Here is a 16,411-nt window from a genome sequence, read left to right as displayed (position 1 = left end):
CAGCGGTGCGCTATGAGGGCGGCCAAGCTTCACGATGCTGCGATCACTACTGGTATGTCCATTAATATATCTAATTCTTTATTGCATTTTGCTCCTGAGGACATTATTCGCAATGCAAACCAATTAGGAGTTTCACTAGGCGATACTGATATTGAAATCTCCGAATCGGTGAATGATATGTTAGATTTAGAGGCGGAGCGGGCCTTAGAGACTATTCGTAATCTTGCTGCAGTCAAACCCATGAATGATGATGAAATTGATGCGTTAGGGGTTACCGTGCTAAATAATCTTTGTGCGGATCTAGCACCTTCTAATCAGGAGTCTGAGGGCGATGATGCGCCCGTAGATAATGCAGATGTCGGGTCCGTTCAATCCGGTTATGAGGACCGGGTGACGGAGCCCACTAAGCTAAAGTGTAAGTGGAAGCGAAAGATTTATCCCGATTCTGCAGTTCGTAGGAGTGCTAGGATTCGGACTGCTAAAAAATTCCATGATGAACTATGAAAGGAATCTTTTGGAATAGCAGAGGTCTCAAGGACTTGGCTAAAAGAAGGTTTCTTGCTGAAGCGTCTCTGGAACATCGGTTAGATTTCATTGCTCTATCGGAAACCGTTCGAGACAATTTTGCGCCTCAGTTTCTTTCCTCTCTTGTGGGTGGTCTTGAGTTCGATTGGCATTGCCTCCCGCCACGAGGTAGATCCGGGGGCATCTTACTGGGTGTGAGATGTGATTCCTTGGAAGTCCGGAGTGTAGTAATGGGTGACTTCGCGGTAAAGTTTCGAGTTAGGTCTAAAGTTGATGGGTTCAACTGGGCTTTGGTAGCGGTATATGGTGCTGCCCAACCCGAGCTTAAACCGGAGTTCCTGGCGGATCTGGTTCGGATATGTGGGTCTGAACAGCTTCCGATCTTGGTTGGGGGTGATTTTAACATCATTAGAAGGAGAGAGGAGAAAAACAATGATAACTTCGACGGCAGGTGGTCGTTTATGTTCAATACTATCATTGAAAGCTTAGATCTCAGGGAGATACAGCTCACTGGTAGGCAGTTTACCTGGGCTAATGCTATGCCAAACCCAACATATGAGAAGCTGGATCGGGTTCTCGCCAGCGTGGAGTGGGAACAGAAGTTCCCTCTTGTTACGGTGCAAGCTCTCACGCGGGGCATCTCCGATCACACACCTTTGTTCGTGGACTCAGGGGAGCCGAACCATATAGGAAACAAAAACACCTTCTCTTTTGAGATGGCCTGGTTCGAACGCGAGGGATTCTTAGACATCATAGCCAGGGAGTGGGCTAAGGGTGTTGGAGGAAGGACGGCGGTCAAGCGCTGGCAGAATAAAATTAGGCATTTGAGAAGTTTCTTGCGGGGTTGGGCTAAGCATCTAAGTGGGGTGTATAAGATTGAGAAGGATAGGCTCCTCTCTCTTGTACAGGCTTTGTACGTAAAAGATGAATCCGCGTTGTTGCTGCCCACCGAGCTCCAAGTTAAAAATGAGGCAGAGAAGAGGCTGAAAGAACTTCTCCGCGAAGAAGAATTGAAATGGGCTTTGCGTGCCAAGATCCGCAAAGTAGTCCAAGGGGACGCGAATACTCAATTTTTCCACCTCATTGCTAATGGTAAACATAGAAAGAAACGGATCTTTCAGCTAGAGCAGGATGAGGGTACTATTGTAGGGCAGGATAATCTCAAAACCTATATCACCGAATACTACAGACAGTTATTTGGACCACCGGAGGCCAATTGTGTGTCCCTCGATGAGTCCAGGGTTGAGGACGTGCCTCAATTGACTGCTGCTGATAATGATATTCTGATTGCCCCGTTCTCAGAAAAGGAGGTATTCGATGCTATTGCACAAATGAAGAACAATAAGGCTCCCTGTCCGGATGGGTTCCCGGCTGAGTTCTATAAAAAGTGCTGGCACATTATTAAGGGGGATTTACTACCTATGTTTCATGACCTATTCTCTGGACAGCTTCAATTATTTCACTTGAATTTTGGAACTATCACATTGCTTCCGAAGAAAACGGATGCTGCGAGGATCGAGCAGTTCAGGCCGATTTGCCTCCTCAATGTTAGTTTCAAAATCTTCACCAAGGTCGGAACTAATAGGCTCACACAATTTGCGCAATCTGTGGTGCAGCAATCCCAAATTGCTTTCATGCCGGACAGGAACATCCTTGAAGGGGTGGTTGTCCTTCATGAAACGCTCCATGAAATCCATTCCAAAAAATTAGATGGAGTAATTTTTAAGGTGGATTTCGAAAAAGCGTACGATAAGGTTAAGTGGCCATTCCTCCAACAGGCATTGCGTATGAAAGGTTTTGCTGAAGCCTGGCGTCGACAGGTCGAATCATTTACGCAAAAAGGGAGTGTGGGAATTAAAGTGAATGACGATATAGGTCATTATTTCCAGACACATAAAGGCCTAAGACAAGGAGATCCGATGTCCCCTATCTTGTTTAACATTGTGGTGGATATGTTAGCAATTTTGATAAGCCGGGCTAAGGAAAATGGTCAAGTGGGTGGGTTGGTTCCTCATCTTGTGGAGGGAGGTGTTTCCATCCTTCAGTATGCCGATGATACAATCATCTTTATGGAGCATGACTTGGCCAAGGCGAGAAATATGAAACTTGTGTTATGTCTGTTTGAACAACTGACCGGGTTAAAAATCAACTTCCATAAGAGCGAATTGTTCTGCTTTGGTAGAGCCAAGGACGACCAGGAGTCTTATAGGCAGTTGTTTGGGTGCGAGTTGGGGAGTTTACCTTTCTCTTACCTTGGTATCCCGATTCACCATCGTAGGCTAACAACTAGAGAATGGAAATGCATAGAGGATCGATTTGAGAAAAAACTGAGTTGCTGGAAGGGTAAGCTCATGTCATACGGAGGCCGCTTGATATTGATTAATTCGGTGCTCACGAGTATGCCTATGTTTCTCTTATCGTTCTTTGAGGTCCCAGTTGGTGTTAGGAAACGACTGGACTTCTATCGGTCGCGTTTCTTTTGGCAGGGTGATGAACTTAAAAGAAAATATCGGCTTGCTAAATGGGACATCATCTGTAGACCAAAAGACCAAGGGGGTCTCGGTATTGAAAATCTTGAAGTCAAGAACAGATGTCTTCTTAGTAAGTGGTTGTGGAAGTTGTCCTCTGGGACTGAGGCCATGTGGGCGCAGATCCTCCGCAACAAGTACCTCCAAACAAAAACATTGTCCCAGGTTGCAGTCAGGCTGACTGACTCGCCTTTCTGGAAAGGACTAATGAAAGTCAAACAATCTATGTTCAGTAGGACAAGATTTGTTATTGGAAACGGTACAAGTACTCGTTTCTGGGAGGATACTTGGCTTGGTGAATCACCTTTAGCCATTCAATATCCGTCTCTATATCGGATTGCTCAACGACGTGAGGTGTTCGTGGCAACGGTATTCCAATCTATCCCCCTTAATATTCAGTTTCGACGGTCGCTAGCGGGCAATCGTTGGGAAGAATGGATTCATCTAGTTAGGAGACTGATGGAGGTTCAACTTTCTCACCGACCCGATATATTGCGTTGGAAGTTGACTAGTTCTGGAGTATTTACAGTTAAATCAATGTATATTGATGTTATTAATTCAACTGCTATTCCAACTTCCAAGTTTGTTTGGGCTGTCAAGGTGCCTTTAAAAATAAAAGTGTTTATGTGGTTCATCCATAAACAAGTTATTTTAACAAAGGATAACCTGATTAAACGCAATTGGACAGGACCTACTAGGTGTAGTTTCTGTGATCGGGATGAGATGATTAAACATCTATTCTTTGATTGCCCGTTGGCTAGAGTTCTTTGGCGGACGATCCATATAGCTTTTAATCTTACTCCACCGACTTCTGTTAATGCTTTATTTAGGACATGGCTTAATGGGGTTGAGCCTGTTCTCGCAAGAGATATTCGGGTTGGAGTTTGCGCTTTGTTATGGACTATCTGGAATTGCAGAAATGATTTGGTTTTTAACAGAACATCACGGATTCATTTCTTGCAGGTTATTTTCCGAGCTACGGCACTGATCCGTTCGTGGTCGCTACTCACTCCGATGGAGGCCAGGGAGCATTTGGTTACTGGATCTATCCGTTGAGAGATGGTCGCTCGGAATATCTTCAACCGGTTTGGATGGCGGTCATGTAATAGGATAGGCAATTAGTTTCCCTATCTATTGTTAGCCAGCCGGTTGTGGCTTCTTTTTTGGGCTAGTTTGTATTTCTAGCCGTCTGTAGCTCTGTGTGAGCTGCATTTCTTTTTATCCTTTTGTTTAGCTGGAGATTGTGGAACCTTGTCGGCACTTTTGCCTTTGTTATTAATAAGATGGCCGTATGCATCGTTCTGATGCAGAGGCCGGGGAGACCCCCCTTTTCGAAAAAAAAAAATTGCGCCCCTTCATCAACTGGATAGGTGTAGCGACAGTTTGTTGTTTAGACGGCGGCTTTAGTCTTACTGTTGTATGACTTTGTAAGGTCTTATGAGTATAATTAATAAAATGACCGTATGCATCGCTCAAATGCAGATGCCGGGGGTCATCCTCCTTTTCTAAAAAAAAAAGTAGCCGAAGCTCAAACAAAGGCCACCTAACTCAGGTCTGCGAATAAAGAGCTTGGTCGTTGACCTCTGCTTTGCAGATGAAGCACTTGGTTGGTGAACACTGATCAACGGATCATGTCTGTTATCTACAGACGATGTGGGCTCTAGAATATGGTCCTGACATGTTCTCCACATATGAAGAGTCCGTTCCTCCAACTGACACAAGTGGTCAAGGGTACAAACCAAGAGTAAATTCAACCCGTCAGTTGTCCTGGTTGCTAATGTATTGAAAGAGAACAGTCAGAAGCTGCTGCAAGAATAATACCCCCTCCGTCCTATAATGTAGGGCGTTTTTTGACACTAATGTATGGGACGGAGGGAGTATGTTCTTGTGTTAGTAGATGATTCAGGGAACGGAAGCCTAGCATGACACAGACACGACATGTCACACAATTGTGGCAGCTTCTTGTTGTGCTTCCTTCTTGTCGTATGTAAATTCTAAATTTGGATGCAGAGCATTTGCAGTTATTGTATGTTTGCTGTTTCAAAACCTCGAAGTTTCAGATATGGGCCAACCAACCGGAAATATGTGTATTTTTCTTGGGTTTCCAAGTGTAAGCAGATACTACTTTCTTTCTGCTCAAAAGTAGAAGACGATCTTTTTTTATGAAGGCAAGAAAACCTTTGCGTGTGTTACTTATGTTATTGTTGTCAAAGTAAAAAATGAGAGGGTAATGGCAAATGTATGTTTGTATGTCTATCCATTAGCCAAACGAAAAAAATGCTTTTTTTAAACTAATGTTTGTAGTAACTAATGTTGCTGAGGCGGGAAACCGATGTTACTAGCAAAATGCAAAGCATATGTGATGTATGCCTCTTTTTTTAGGTTTGTTCATTAAATAATTAACCATATTATTTATTACCAGTACTTGAAAATGTATTTTTGCAGTGCAGAAAAACCAACTCCAGGTCTTTGGTATGATGATTTAAGAGTGCATGCCAGAAAAGGATATGATAGGGTTCCACTATCAAGAAAAAGAGTCAATGGAACAGCAAAAGCATAAAAAGCATTATGCTGCAAAAAGTAAACATAAAACGGCTAACAGCAACAAAAAAAAATGACTTTGTCCTTGTTTTTGAATATTGAAATCTTCCTCCTCTTGATTCTATCCTCAACATAACATTCAACTTAGTATATAGAGATAGATTTCCTCTTTGTTAGACAAAATTAACCACAGGAGGTCCATTCCCTTGTTTTTGAATGTTGAATCTTCCTCCTCTTGCTTCTATCACTTTGACATATATTGAGATAGATTTCCTCTTCGTTAGAGAAAATTAAGATGAGATCGCATCCAGTCAAGGAATTTGGGGGAATATTCAAATGTAATCTCAACCTATGAAAAAACAGTCGAATAAGACACAGTACCGCCTCGCACCCCTCGCGTCGCCTTCCCCCGGGCGACGCCAGGGGCCCCAACCCTAGCGCCGCCAGCACCTCTCCCTCCACCCCTTCCTGCCGCCGCTGCCGCCGGCGTGGGCCGCGGTGGTGGCGGGCTCGGCGCCAATGGTTCTGGGGGGGGGGGGGGCGGATCCCATCTGAGGCGGCGGGGACGGCCCTTCTCATGCGATCCAACGGCGGCGGCTAGGACAGAGATTCCGGGCTGTGCGGCGGGGGCCCGAGCACCATCGCCCGCGGAGCGGCGGCCCTGCATGGACGGCGGCGGTGGCAGCGCCCCATCCGGCGAGGTGGGCTGTCCTGCTCGTGATGGTGACGACGGCTACTGCGGATCCAACGCCCCGTTTGGATCCGTCGCGGGGAGGCCTTTCGCCGACCGGCGGCGCATGGAGGGACCGGTGAGGAGATGCCGGATCTCCACCGGAGTACTGACGGCAACATACGTCTTCGTGACGAGGTTCCGCTCGGTTCCAGCCAGCCACGAGATCGGGAAGACGTGGCTTCCGGTGAAAATCGCGCCAGACTGGGGTCTTGGCGGACGATGGCGGCGTCTCAGACGTCGTTTCCTTCTGGAGGCATCGTCGTTGCAGGTCTCATCAACCTGATCGGGAAGTTCCGGGGGAAACCCTAGATCTGGGTCTACCGGATCGGACGATGACGGTGCTATCGGTACCGTTCTCCCTCCCGGGGGCATCGTTTTGGAGCGAGTGCTGGTTGGAGGGGATAAGAGGAGGAGCGGTGTTTCATCTGCTCCATTGATGACGGCGGATCTCGGCGGCGTGGCGCAGTGGAGACTCGGCGCTTGATGAGCGGAGATGGACTCGCGCAGGAGGGTGACGCTGTCTGGCATCATGGTGGCGTCGGCGGCAGTTGGACCGGGCAAGGTTGATACACCAGTACAGCTCTGAAGATGGGTTCGTGGCAGGTGGCTGCGGCGGCCTCATACCCGGCAGGGGTCCTGGTTGAGAAGCACGTCGGACTGGTGGGTGCCCATACCCGGCAGGCGTCCTAGGTGGGACCTCAAGTCTTTAGATGGTTAGGTTTGGCTGCGTGGTCTGTTTGGTATGAGGCCCAGACTTTCAGCGCCCCTACATCAACTGGATAGGGATATCGATAGTTGTTGCTTAGTTTGGTGGCTTTAGACTTATTGTTGTATGACTCTATATGGTCTTGTGTCAATAATTAATAAAGTGGCCGTATGCATCGTCCAGATGCAGAGGCCGGGGGTCGTCCTCCTTTTCTAAAAAAAACTAGCATAATGGCATATAGATATATAGAGTAGCAAGCTTGTGTTGCAATTAAGGAGGCGAATTAAAAACAAGGCGCTTCCACAAAGTTTGTTTGACAAGCTAGTGTCGACAAGCATTATTTTATTTTATCCCAACAATGCAAAAGAAAGAAACAATACAAGAAGCATGAGCACTACAACCCAGGTGCTCTTTGTCGACAGGTAAAGTATACGTTTTTTTCCTTGATGGGAAATAAAGTGAAAGATCACTCTAGCACCAAAACCAAATCAAATCAAAATTTGGTGTACGTGGCGTACGGTGGCCACTCACTCTGCTACTACTTGCCACAACGTACATGTTGTTATCCCGCAAAAAAAAACCGTACATATTACTATAAATAACCATGCAACATCAAGGAAAATCACTCACTCGTCCTGAATGAATCCCATGGCTAAATGCCGCCTTCTGCTCTTCCTCCTCTTGCCACTTCTCTTGCCCGAGGCGCGTGCGGCTTCGTGCCACCCTGACGACCTCCGCGCGCTGCAGGGCTTCGCCGGGAACCTCAGTTGGGGTGGAGTCCTCCTCTGCGCCGCATGGTCCGGCGCCATGTGTTGTGGGTGGGATGGCGTGGGCTGTGACGGTGCCACTGGCCGCGTCACGGCGCTGCGCCTCCCTGGGCGCGGCCTTGTGGGGCCCATCCCAGGTGCCTCCCTCGCGGGCCTTGCACGGCTGGAGGAGCTTGACCTCGGCTACAACGGCTTGCACAACATCTCAGGGGCAATCACCATGTTGCATGGGTGCCAGAACCTCACCACGCTGATCCTCACTAGGAATTTCGGCGGGAAGGAGCTACCCGACGATGGTTTTATTGGTGGCTTCAAGAGCCTCGTGGTTCTGGACCTTGGTGATTCTGCTCTTAGGGGCAGGGTTCCGAAATGGTTGTCTCAATGCAAGAAAATGGAGGTGCTTGACCCGTCCCGTAACTAATTGGTCGGCACTGTCCCCTCATGGATTGGTAGGCTTGACCACCTTTGCTACTTGGATCTCTCCAACAATACATTGGTTGGCGAGGTACCCAAGAGTTCTAAGGGCCTCAACACTACTAGATGTTCACCGGACAATGATTTCACTAACATGTCATTGTATCTGAAACGTAGCGGAAGAAGTAGACATTGCCTACAACATAAGCATGCCCCAAATGTCATAGCTGGGACCAACAACATTGTTAGATCTGGTAGCAACAACGTTCTGGCTGGGAACGACAACACTAATATTTGGGAATGACAACGCCGTATCTGGGAGCAACCAGGTCGTATATGGGAATAACCATGTCGTAACTGGAGATAATCATGTCGTATCTGGGAGCAACCATGCCGCATCTGGGAGCTACCATGTCGTGATTGGGAAACACAATATTGTATCCGGGACTCACAATGACGTAGGTGGGAGCAAAAATATCGTATCTGGTAGTAAAAATGTTGTATCTGGGAGCCATAATACCGTGTCCGGGAAGAACCATTTCGTAACTGGGCACAACAAAGTCGTAACCTGAGGTTAATGGATGTACACATCATAGCATAAGTGTGTGCTGCAGCGTTCGCCCATCCATGTTGACACAAGATGTACTTGCATGCATGACAAAGAATAAATAAAGAGACTCATATACTCGGAGCAAAACTGATGTATCAAGAATTTTAATAGCTTGAATGACATATCCAAATTAAACTCATGTATGCATGTATGTATGTATGTATGTATGTATGTATGTATGTAAAAGGAAAACAAGATGTGTCCCTTCGCTCTTACATGTCCTTTTCCCTGGGTTATGCTTTGCTGCAAATCCATGCCGACCTGCCATACATACCTCTATCGTTTCATGCCATGCACTACACTACACGCTGTCCATCATTTTTCTTCTCACAAGTATTTACGTAGTAAACAATAAGTAGATAAAACTCCCAACAAATCAATCTCCATCCATCCATCCATTGTATGAGCTTCGGAGCCGTTGTGGACAAATGATGCCTCCGCAGCAGCAGCCACAAACAGTAGGTCGGAGCCACGCCTGTCTCATCGTGCACTGCACCAACGACAACTGTGTGGCCGTCTTCAACAGTAAGGGGCATGTGTGTAGCGTTAGGATCGGCCGGCCTTGACAAGATGAATGGTGGTGCCGCAAAACTGTTTGGAACGATTTGGCGGTGGTGCTACTGCAACACTGGAAACCGCACTGCTGCAACACTGGAAAGTGTTGTTCCAAATAGTTTTCTTGACCGCCCATGAGTCTGGATCACGCCCTCAAGCTGGAAAACAACATTACATGCATAAGGCAACAAAAGAGGAGGATACCCTGTTAAGGGGGATATCCTGTATATGTCCTCGTTTGATCAGATGCAAATTGTTAAGTATAACACCACCGCCACGCCGAGAGAATATTACGTGCAAACGGGTGAAAACCACGTTGAAACTATCTTTTGAAGTTCTAAAAAATTCTCAAGAAAATACAGTATGTGGAAGAGATGCCTTTCTATAGACATGGTGAATTACAAGATAAATCACAAATTTATCTACTAGGTATGAAGAAAAAACAAATTCAAGAATGAATAATATTGAATATTATGCACAGTGTAGTGAGTGGTATTATAAACTAGTATCATCCGTACGATAGTAGTCAGTGATACAACCTTCACAAAGCATAATTTCATAAAGTGAGTATCTTATTTAATCTATACCACTATACGAGAGGTGATTTCTTATGCATGGTGGTAGCTACGCACACATGGTGGCAGCTACACACAATTTGGCATAAGTTCGTTTTTTGATATATGAGGTGTCAGGTTTCTTATGGCATTGGCACAAGTGCATTTTTGTTGTCTAGAAATGATTTTTTTCTCACTTCTCTTTGTATTTTTATTACATTTTTGAAACAAGTGTCTTTTCATTGTGTAGAAAGGGCCCTTTCTTACTTCTCTCGGTCTTTTTGCTTGCCTTTTTTTTTTGCAAAACTGCTTTTTTGCTTGCCTGGCTGGTCCAAAGTCACGATATTTTTGTTATAGAGTTAATTTTTCATGGTCCAAAATAATTTAACAAAATAATTAGAGATAAAAATTGGGGCCATGTGTAGCTACCACCATGGTAGGAAATTATTTCTGACCACACCACTATATAGTGTGCCAATAGCTTCAAATAGTAGTCATTGGATATGCCCATTCAACAGTCAAGAGATGGCAAATCCGAGCATTATCATCCGTCTGATAAAGTTTTCAACTCATAGGATTTTGCCACGTGGCCTTCTAATTGAACCCCCAGGCCTACCATCTCATGTGTTCTAAAAGCATCTATCCACATGCTCATCTAATACTCTAATAAAAAGGGACCAGAACAATCTGGATTCTACAGAGGTAAGAACCAAGTTGGATCTTGTCCAATACGATTCTAGGAAAGGAAATACACATTTCAAATGTATTTTCCCATGTTCTTTATATATATTTAAATGACGTGCAAAGCACGCACAATTTACTAGTATTTGTAGAATCCTAATAAGTTGTGGACAAGATATATTTGACACTATGTTTTCTCAATTTACATGTTATGGTATGGCACCATATTATTATACAAGTGTCCCTCTCTTGATTTAATGATATGTCATGTCAGCCTCATGCTTAGTTGCTAGTTGGCACTGCATGATACAGTACTAACAATTATATTCCCACTAAAGAAGGCCAACTAATTAACCAGTTTGTAATTAATTAGTAAGAGACTTGGTAGAATTAATTAGTTGGTGCAAGACAGAAAAATCCTTGCATTAGTGGGCTAGCTTAAGATCTCTTAAGATGTGTCACCAAGTATTATCCCTAAAAAAAGGACAAGCATTTGCACTAATGCATGTCCACGACAAGTAAAATATAATATGAAAAAGAGGAGTTGCCACCCATAAATTTCAGTCGGCTGACTGTTAGGAGGCGTTAGGAGGCTAGTGGTACCCCAAACCCCAGGTTTAAAACTTTGGTGTCTCATAAAGCCTGGGCCCGCGAAACGTCCGCGCCGGGGCTCCGCCGCCTCAACGGGGAGCTCGCGAAGATCGGTAAGGAGTGGTCTCTTAACGAGACTGTTGCCGCCGCCAACAGCAGCGGCAAGGGCAAGGTTCCCCAGGCAGGGTCGGCGTTGACCGCGGCGGCCTTGCACACATCATAGGAGGAAGCAGAGCGTCTCCTCCATGAGCGCTAGTCGGCGGCCGGAAGGGCTACCGCGCCTTTTCGCCGTTGGAAGGACCACTCAGATGACGATGACGACGACAACGGCACAAACAACGATAGAAATGCTGCCATCCATCCCGGCCACGCGTACAAGGTCGCTGTCCGCTACAGCTAGTGCAGGGTGTTTTTATAGGTTTTAGTTGAACGGAAGAAATACTATCTGTTTTATAAAATTATGTCGGAACTTGAAGTGAATTCCGTCGTGTTTGCAAGAAAATAATCCGCTTTGTTCAAATTTGGTTTGAAATGCATGTGGACACAGTTGGATGGCCGGCTGCCGTATCACTGTCCGCGGATACGTCCGCAGTCCGCAGGCAAATGCAGTGTCGGTTTTAGGGATCCGCGTTGGAGATGCTATTGTTTTTTTTAAAACTTTTAATCTATTCATCATCTATCGCACTTTAATAGTTATTTGAAAGAAGGTGAGAGCGCTTGGACAAAGTTGGTTTAAAAAAATCTAATATGCTGTGTAATAGATGCAACCTAGCTAATTAGGGCGCGTTTGGTTGCCCGCATTTGGGCCAACCAGGCCCGCGCGGGATTAAAACGGCCCGTTCGGTCACCTGCACGGCATGAACTTTAAAGCATCCTTGAGTCAGGCCCGCGAGCTACGTTCGAATCGATAGTTTCTCGTGAGCCAGGCCCGAGCTATGCACAGCGAGTGGCCCCTCCCTTGCACGAGAAGAGACGGGGGATGCGAGCTTTCTAGGTGCTTCTTCTTCCTCCTCTACTAACCTCATGCTTAATCTTCTTTCTTTCTTCTCCTCTCTAATCTACACAACGGTGCTTCGATTGGATATAAGCTCTACACGAAAAAGATGCACATCATTGTTACGGTTCCATTCAGGTGACCAGTTCGTAATTTCGTCGACCGTAAATGCTCTATTTTCTGTTTATATTTGAAGCTATTTTTGACGAATTTTGTTAGATTTGTCGCCTACAATCGACCGTTTGGAATTTTCTTTGCCCAACAGCCTAATCTCGCAGTTCCTTACGACATTCGTGTTGTAAGTTTTCCGTTTTGTCGATCCTACTGCACTGACGCCATAATTATGCGCACCATGTATTTCTTCTCCTTCGTCCTCTGTCTCAGAACCCTCATGTTCGTCCCATTCGACGCCGGCGCCGTTCCTCTTGACCTCCTTGCCCACATCCTACTACACTGGAGTTGTCACCGGCATCTGTCATCTGAGCCTCCTCCCTCTCGTCCTATTGCACTGACGCTGCCATGGCACGAGCACTGCATTTCTCCTCCTCTGTACAGTATCTTCGTGGAGACTTTCTCTGCGGCGACGAGGCTAGCAACTAGTTCGCCGCAGCGCCGACGGGGTCTCTTGCACACGACTCCGTGCATGTCGTGTCGGATGCGGCGCCACGACCACTGTCCACCGCAATCGCCATGGTCCCACACGCATTGCATTTCTCCTCCCCCATCCTCTGCCCCAGTGCTCCTCCGCATGGACTTCTTCGGCGGCGACACTAGCAACTAGTTCGCCGTGGCGCCGACAAGAACCCTCGCCCGAGACTCCGTGCTCATCGTGTCAGACGCGGTGCCGCGGTCACCGTCCAATGCAGTTGCGAGGCACAGTGTGTGTTAACTATAAGTGTTAGCTCTTAATCATATCCCGCGTATACAACCAAACACCAAACACCGTACGCTAAGTCATTCCCTAATGCGAAAGAACTAGATACGGGTAACCAAACAATGTGCAGATGTTGCATAACAGCCTGCATTTGCTCAATCAGCCCCATTGAGCCAGGCTGAGCTAAGCCAGGGCTGGCTGATACGGCTGCCAAACACGCCTTTAATGTTTAGTCTACGTTTAGTTCAATTTGTTGACTTTATTAATTTAAACTAATACGTTAAGGGTTATCTGACAACTCGGATCCACAGGTCACAACGCCTTAGTTTTTTCTAGAAACTTTCGATCTATTCATCATCTGTCGCGTTTTATTTGTTTCAACGTGAATAGAAATGTGAGACGCTAGCTTAGACAAAGATGGTGTAAATAGAAAGACAAATCCTTGCGTCAGTACGTAGTTGGCCAGCTTAGGATACGAAGAGACAAGCATGAATGGGCCACGACAAGTAAAATATAAACCACCGATAAATTGCCACCCACGAATTTCAGTGGATCAGCCACTTACTTGTAGTACGTGGCCTGGCCACTCACTACCACTTGCAAGTTGCAAGCCACACACTATAAGACACCATGTATCACCCAAGTAGTTTGTACACCAAGAGCACTTGCCAATCACTCGAGCAGAATGAATCCCATAGCCAAATGTTACCTGATGTTCTTCCTCCTTTTGGCAGTTCTCTTGCCCGAGGCGCGCGCGAATTCGTGCCACCCCGGCGACCTCCGTGCGCTGCTGGACTTTGCCGGGAGCCTCAATGGTCGGGATGTCCTCCTCCGTGCCACGTGGTCCGGCGCCGCATGCTGCAGCTGGGAAGGCGTGGGTTGTGACGCCGCCAACGGCCGTGTCACGGCACTACGCCTCCCCGGGCGAGGCCTCGAGGGGGCCATCCCAGGAACCTCACTTGCAGGCCTTGCGCAGCTCGAGGAACTCGACCTCGGCTCCAACAACTTTCACAACATCTCAGGGGTGCTCACCGTGTTGCATGGGTGCCAGAACCTCGCCACGTTGATTCTCACCAAGAATTTTGGTGGTGAAGAGCTACCCGGCGATAGTATTATTGGTGGGTTCAAGAGCCTCGAGGTGCTGGCCCTTGGTGATTGTGCTCTCAAGGGCAGGGTTCCGGAATGGTTGTCTCAATGCAAGAAAATGGAGGTGCTTGATTTGTCTCGCAACCAATTGGTCGGCACCATTCCATCGTGGATTGGTGAGCTGCACCACCTTTCCTACTTGGATCTCTCAAATAATTCATTGGTTGGCGAGGTACCTAAGAGTTTGGCACGACTAAAGGGCCTCGCCACCGCTGGGCATTCAGAGGGCATGACTTTCACTAACATGCCATTGTATGTGAAGCATAATAGAAGCACACTGGGACGACGACTTAACGAGCTCCCAAATGTCATAACAGGGACCAACAATGTTGTGAGATCCGGGAGAAACAATGTTGTATCCGGAAACGACAATGCTGTCATATTTGGGGATGAAAACACCGTATCTGGGAACAACCATGCGGTATATGGGAATCACAACACCGTATCCGGGAACAACCACGTCGTATCTGGGAGCAAGCATGTTGTATCTGGGAGCAGGCATGGTGTAACTGGGAGTAGCAGTGTCGTATCTGGGTTCAACAATGGCGTATCTGGGATCAACCATGTCGTATCTGGGAGTAACAATGTCGTATCTGGGAGCAACAATGTTGTATCTGGGATGAACCATATCGTAGTTGGGAATAACAAAGTTGTATCAGGAGCTTAATTTTATATATAATTAAGCCCTTATATACACATATTGCCTCCTCTTGAACTTCTCAACTATCTGAGGAGTTGAGATGAGATTATGTTCAGCCTTTGTAGTTTGTTTTTCTGCTACTATCCTAGGCCATGAGATACTATTCGATAAATAAGGTACATGAGTTGCCACACGAGATGTGCCTGCCTATGCCTCGCATTGTTGTAATAATCGAATCTTCATGGTCCATGTATTGTGTATCGAGAAATATATTATGGTTTGACTGGTATGCCAAGTTGTATTGTGTATCGGGAAAGACGTGATCTCCAAGCTGGTGGTGTGTGGCAACTTATAATTCCTTGCCCTCTTGGAGGTGTTGTCTCTCCTTGTTTTATATTATGCTTTAATCCATCCATACATCAAGAGGGTGTTCCATTGCCTCCATTGTTTTTTACTTTGCATACTTGTCTCAATTGGGCCTGACTAAGCAGATGCAGGGTAAAAATTATGTTGTGCACATCGTTTGGTAGGCTGCAAATAGGTCGGCTGCATTTAGGAAGCAATTTTTGTCTTGCGTTTGGTGGCCTAGATTGGTAGGGCTTGATGCACTACGCGGTGTTTGATTGTATACATTGAACATGGTTAAGAGTTAACAGCTACACATGACACATGAATTTATACTAGAGTGCCTCGATAACTATCATGGACGACGGTCACGGCACCACATCCGACACGATGAGAACGGAGTCACGGCAAGCGATCCCATTGACAGCATGGCGAACCACTTGCTAGCGTTGTCACCATAGGGAAAAACCATGAGAAGGGACGAGAAGGAGGGCGCCAAGGCATAGGACGGTGAGGATAAATACAGTGCGCATGCCATGGCGGCGTCAGTGTAGTAGGACGCGGAAGAGGAGGCCACAACGCAGACATCGGCGGTTATGTAGTAGGATGTGGGAGAGGGGGGCCGAAGAAACTACGTCGTCTGCAATGCTAGTGTAGTAGGACGCGGAAGAGGATGCAGAAGGAACGACGTCGGCGACGGTGCCAGTGTAGTAAGACGTGGGAGAGAGGCCGGGAGAAGCAATGCCGACGGTGTCGTCAGTGTAGGAGGACACGGGAGAGGAGGCTGAGAGGAACGACACCGACAGTGACGCTAGTGCAGCAGGACTCCTAAGAGCAGGCCGAGAGGAATGAAATATAAATCCACTTGTCTACGGTCGTTGAAACAGAAAAAGTACAAGAAGAAAGACATGTGAAACTGCAAGATGACTTTGGCAAAATTCATACAATATAGCTCCAAACATGAACACAAAATTAGACATTTGATGAACAAAACTATGAGTCGATCACCTGAATGGAACGACGTCGATGTGCTTCTTTTTTGTAAACCTTATCTTGTATCGAAACACCGTTGTGCACATTAGAAGTGACTAATAAGTGGGCGAGATTACGAGTTAAACCAACAAACCACGTGCAACCTCAAGTACACCACATATCTGGCCGCACGAGGTTGCATTGCTAGAGCCACCCACGTGCGCTCTTTTGCTTC

The 16,411-nt window shown here is 46.6% G+C and overlaps 2 protein-coding genes and 1 pseudogene across 2 annotated transcripts; all 3 read left to right on the top strand.

Annotated features, from left to right (window-relative positions):
• Positions 1 to 755: 755 nt before the first annotated feature.
• On the top strand, positions 756 to 4,674 carry LOC147977487 (uncharacterized). The gene is made up of 2 exons (XM_087521182.1): positions 756 to 1,835; positions 4,648 to 4,674. Exons 1-2 carry the CDS (start codon positions 756 to 758, stop codon positions 4,672 to 4,674), a joined length of 1,107 nt encoding a protein of 368 aa, XP_087377308.1.
• Positions 4,675 to 7,672: 2,998 nt separating this feature from the next.
• On the top strand, positions 7,673 to 8,786 carry LOC125553317 (uncharacterized; annotated as a pseudogene).
• A 4,949-nt stretch (positions 8,787 to 13,735) lies between these two features.
• On the top strand, positions 13,736 to 15,148 carry LOC125553318 (uncharacterized). Its single transcript, XM_048717126.2, has one exon. It carries the CDS (start codon positions 13,759 to 13,761, stop codon positions 14,884 to 14,886), a length of 1,128 nt encoding a protein of 375 aa, XP_048573083.2. The 5' UTR covers positions 13,736 to 13,758; the 3' UTR covers positions 14,887 to 15,148.
• Positions 15,149 to 16,411: the final 1,263 nt, after the last annotated feature.

The sequence above is a fragment of the Triticum urartu genome, chromosome 4A, assembly GCF_056163025.1.
Source record: "Triticum urartu cultivar PI428250 chromosome 4A, HENAU_Tu73, whole genome shotgun sequence".
NCBI classification, from domain to species: Eukaryota; Viridiplantae; Streptophyta; class Magnoliopsida; order Poales; family Poaceae; genus Triticum; species Triticum urartu.
This window is presented reverse-complemented; position numbering and strand designations above follow the sequence as displayed.

What these genes read in the sequence shown, in the direction of transcription:
- LOC147977487 (XM_087521182.1), top strand. Translation starts at nt 756, where the DNA reads ATGGGTGACTTCGCGGTAAAGTTTCGAGTTAGGTCTAAAGTTGATGGG. An exon ending in CCCCGTTCTCAGAAAAGGAG is followed by an intron (nt 1,836 to 4,647) that starts GTATTCGATGCT and finishes TCTGCTTTGCAG; the next exon opens with ATGAAGCACTTGGTTGGTGA.
- LOC125553318 (XM_048717126.2), top strand. Translation starts at nt 13,759, where the DNA reads ATGAATCCCATAGCCAAATGTTACCTGATGTTCTTCCTCCTTTTGGCA.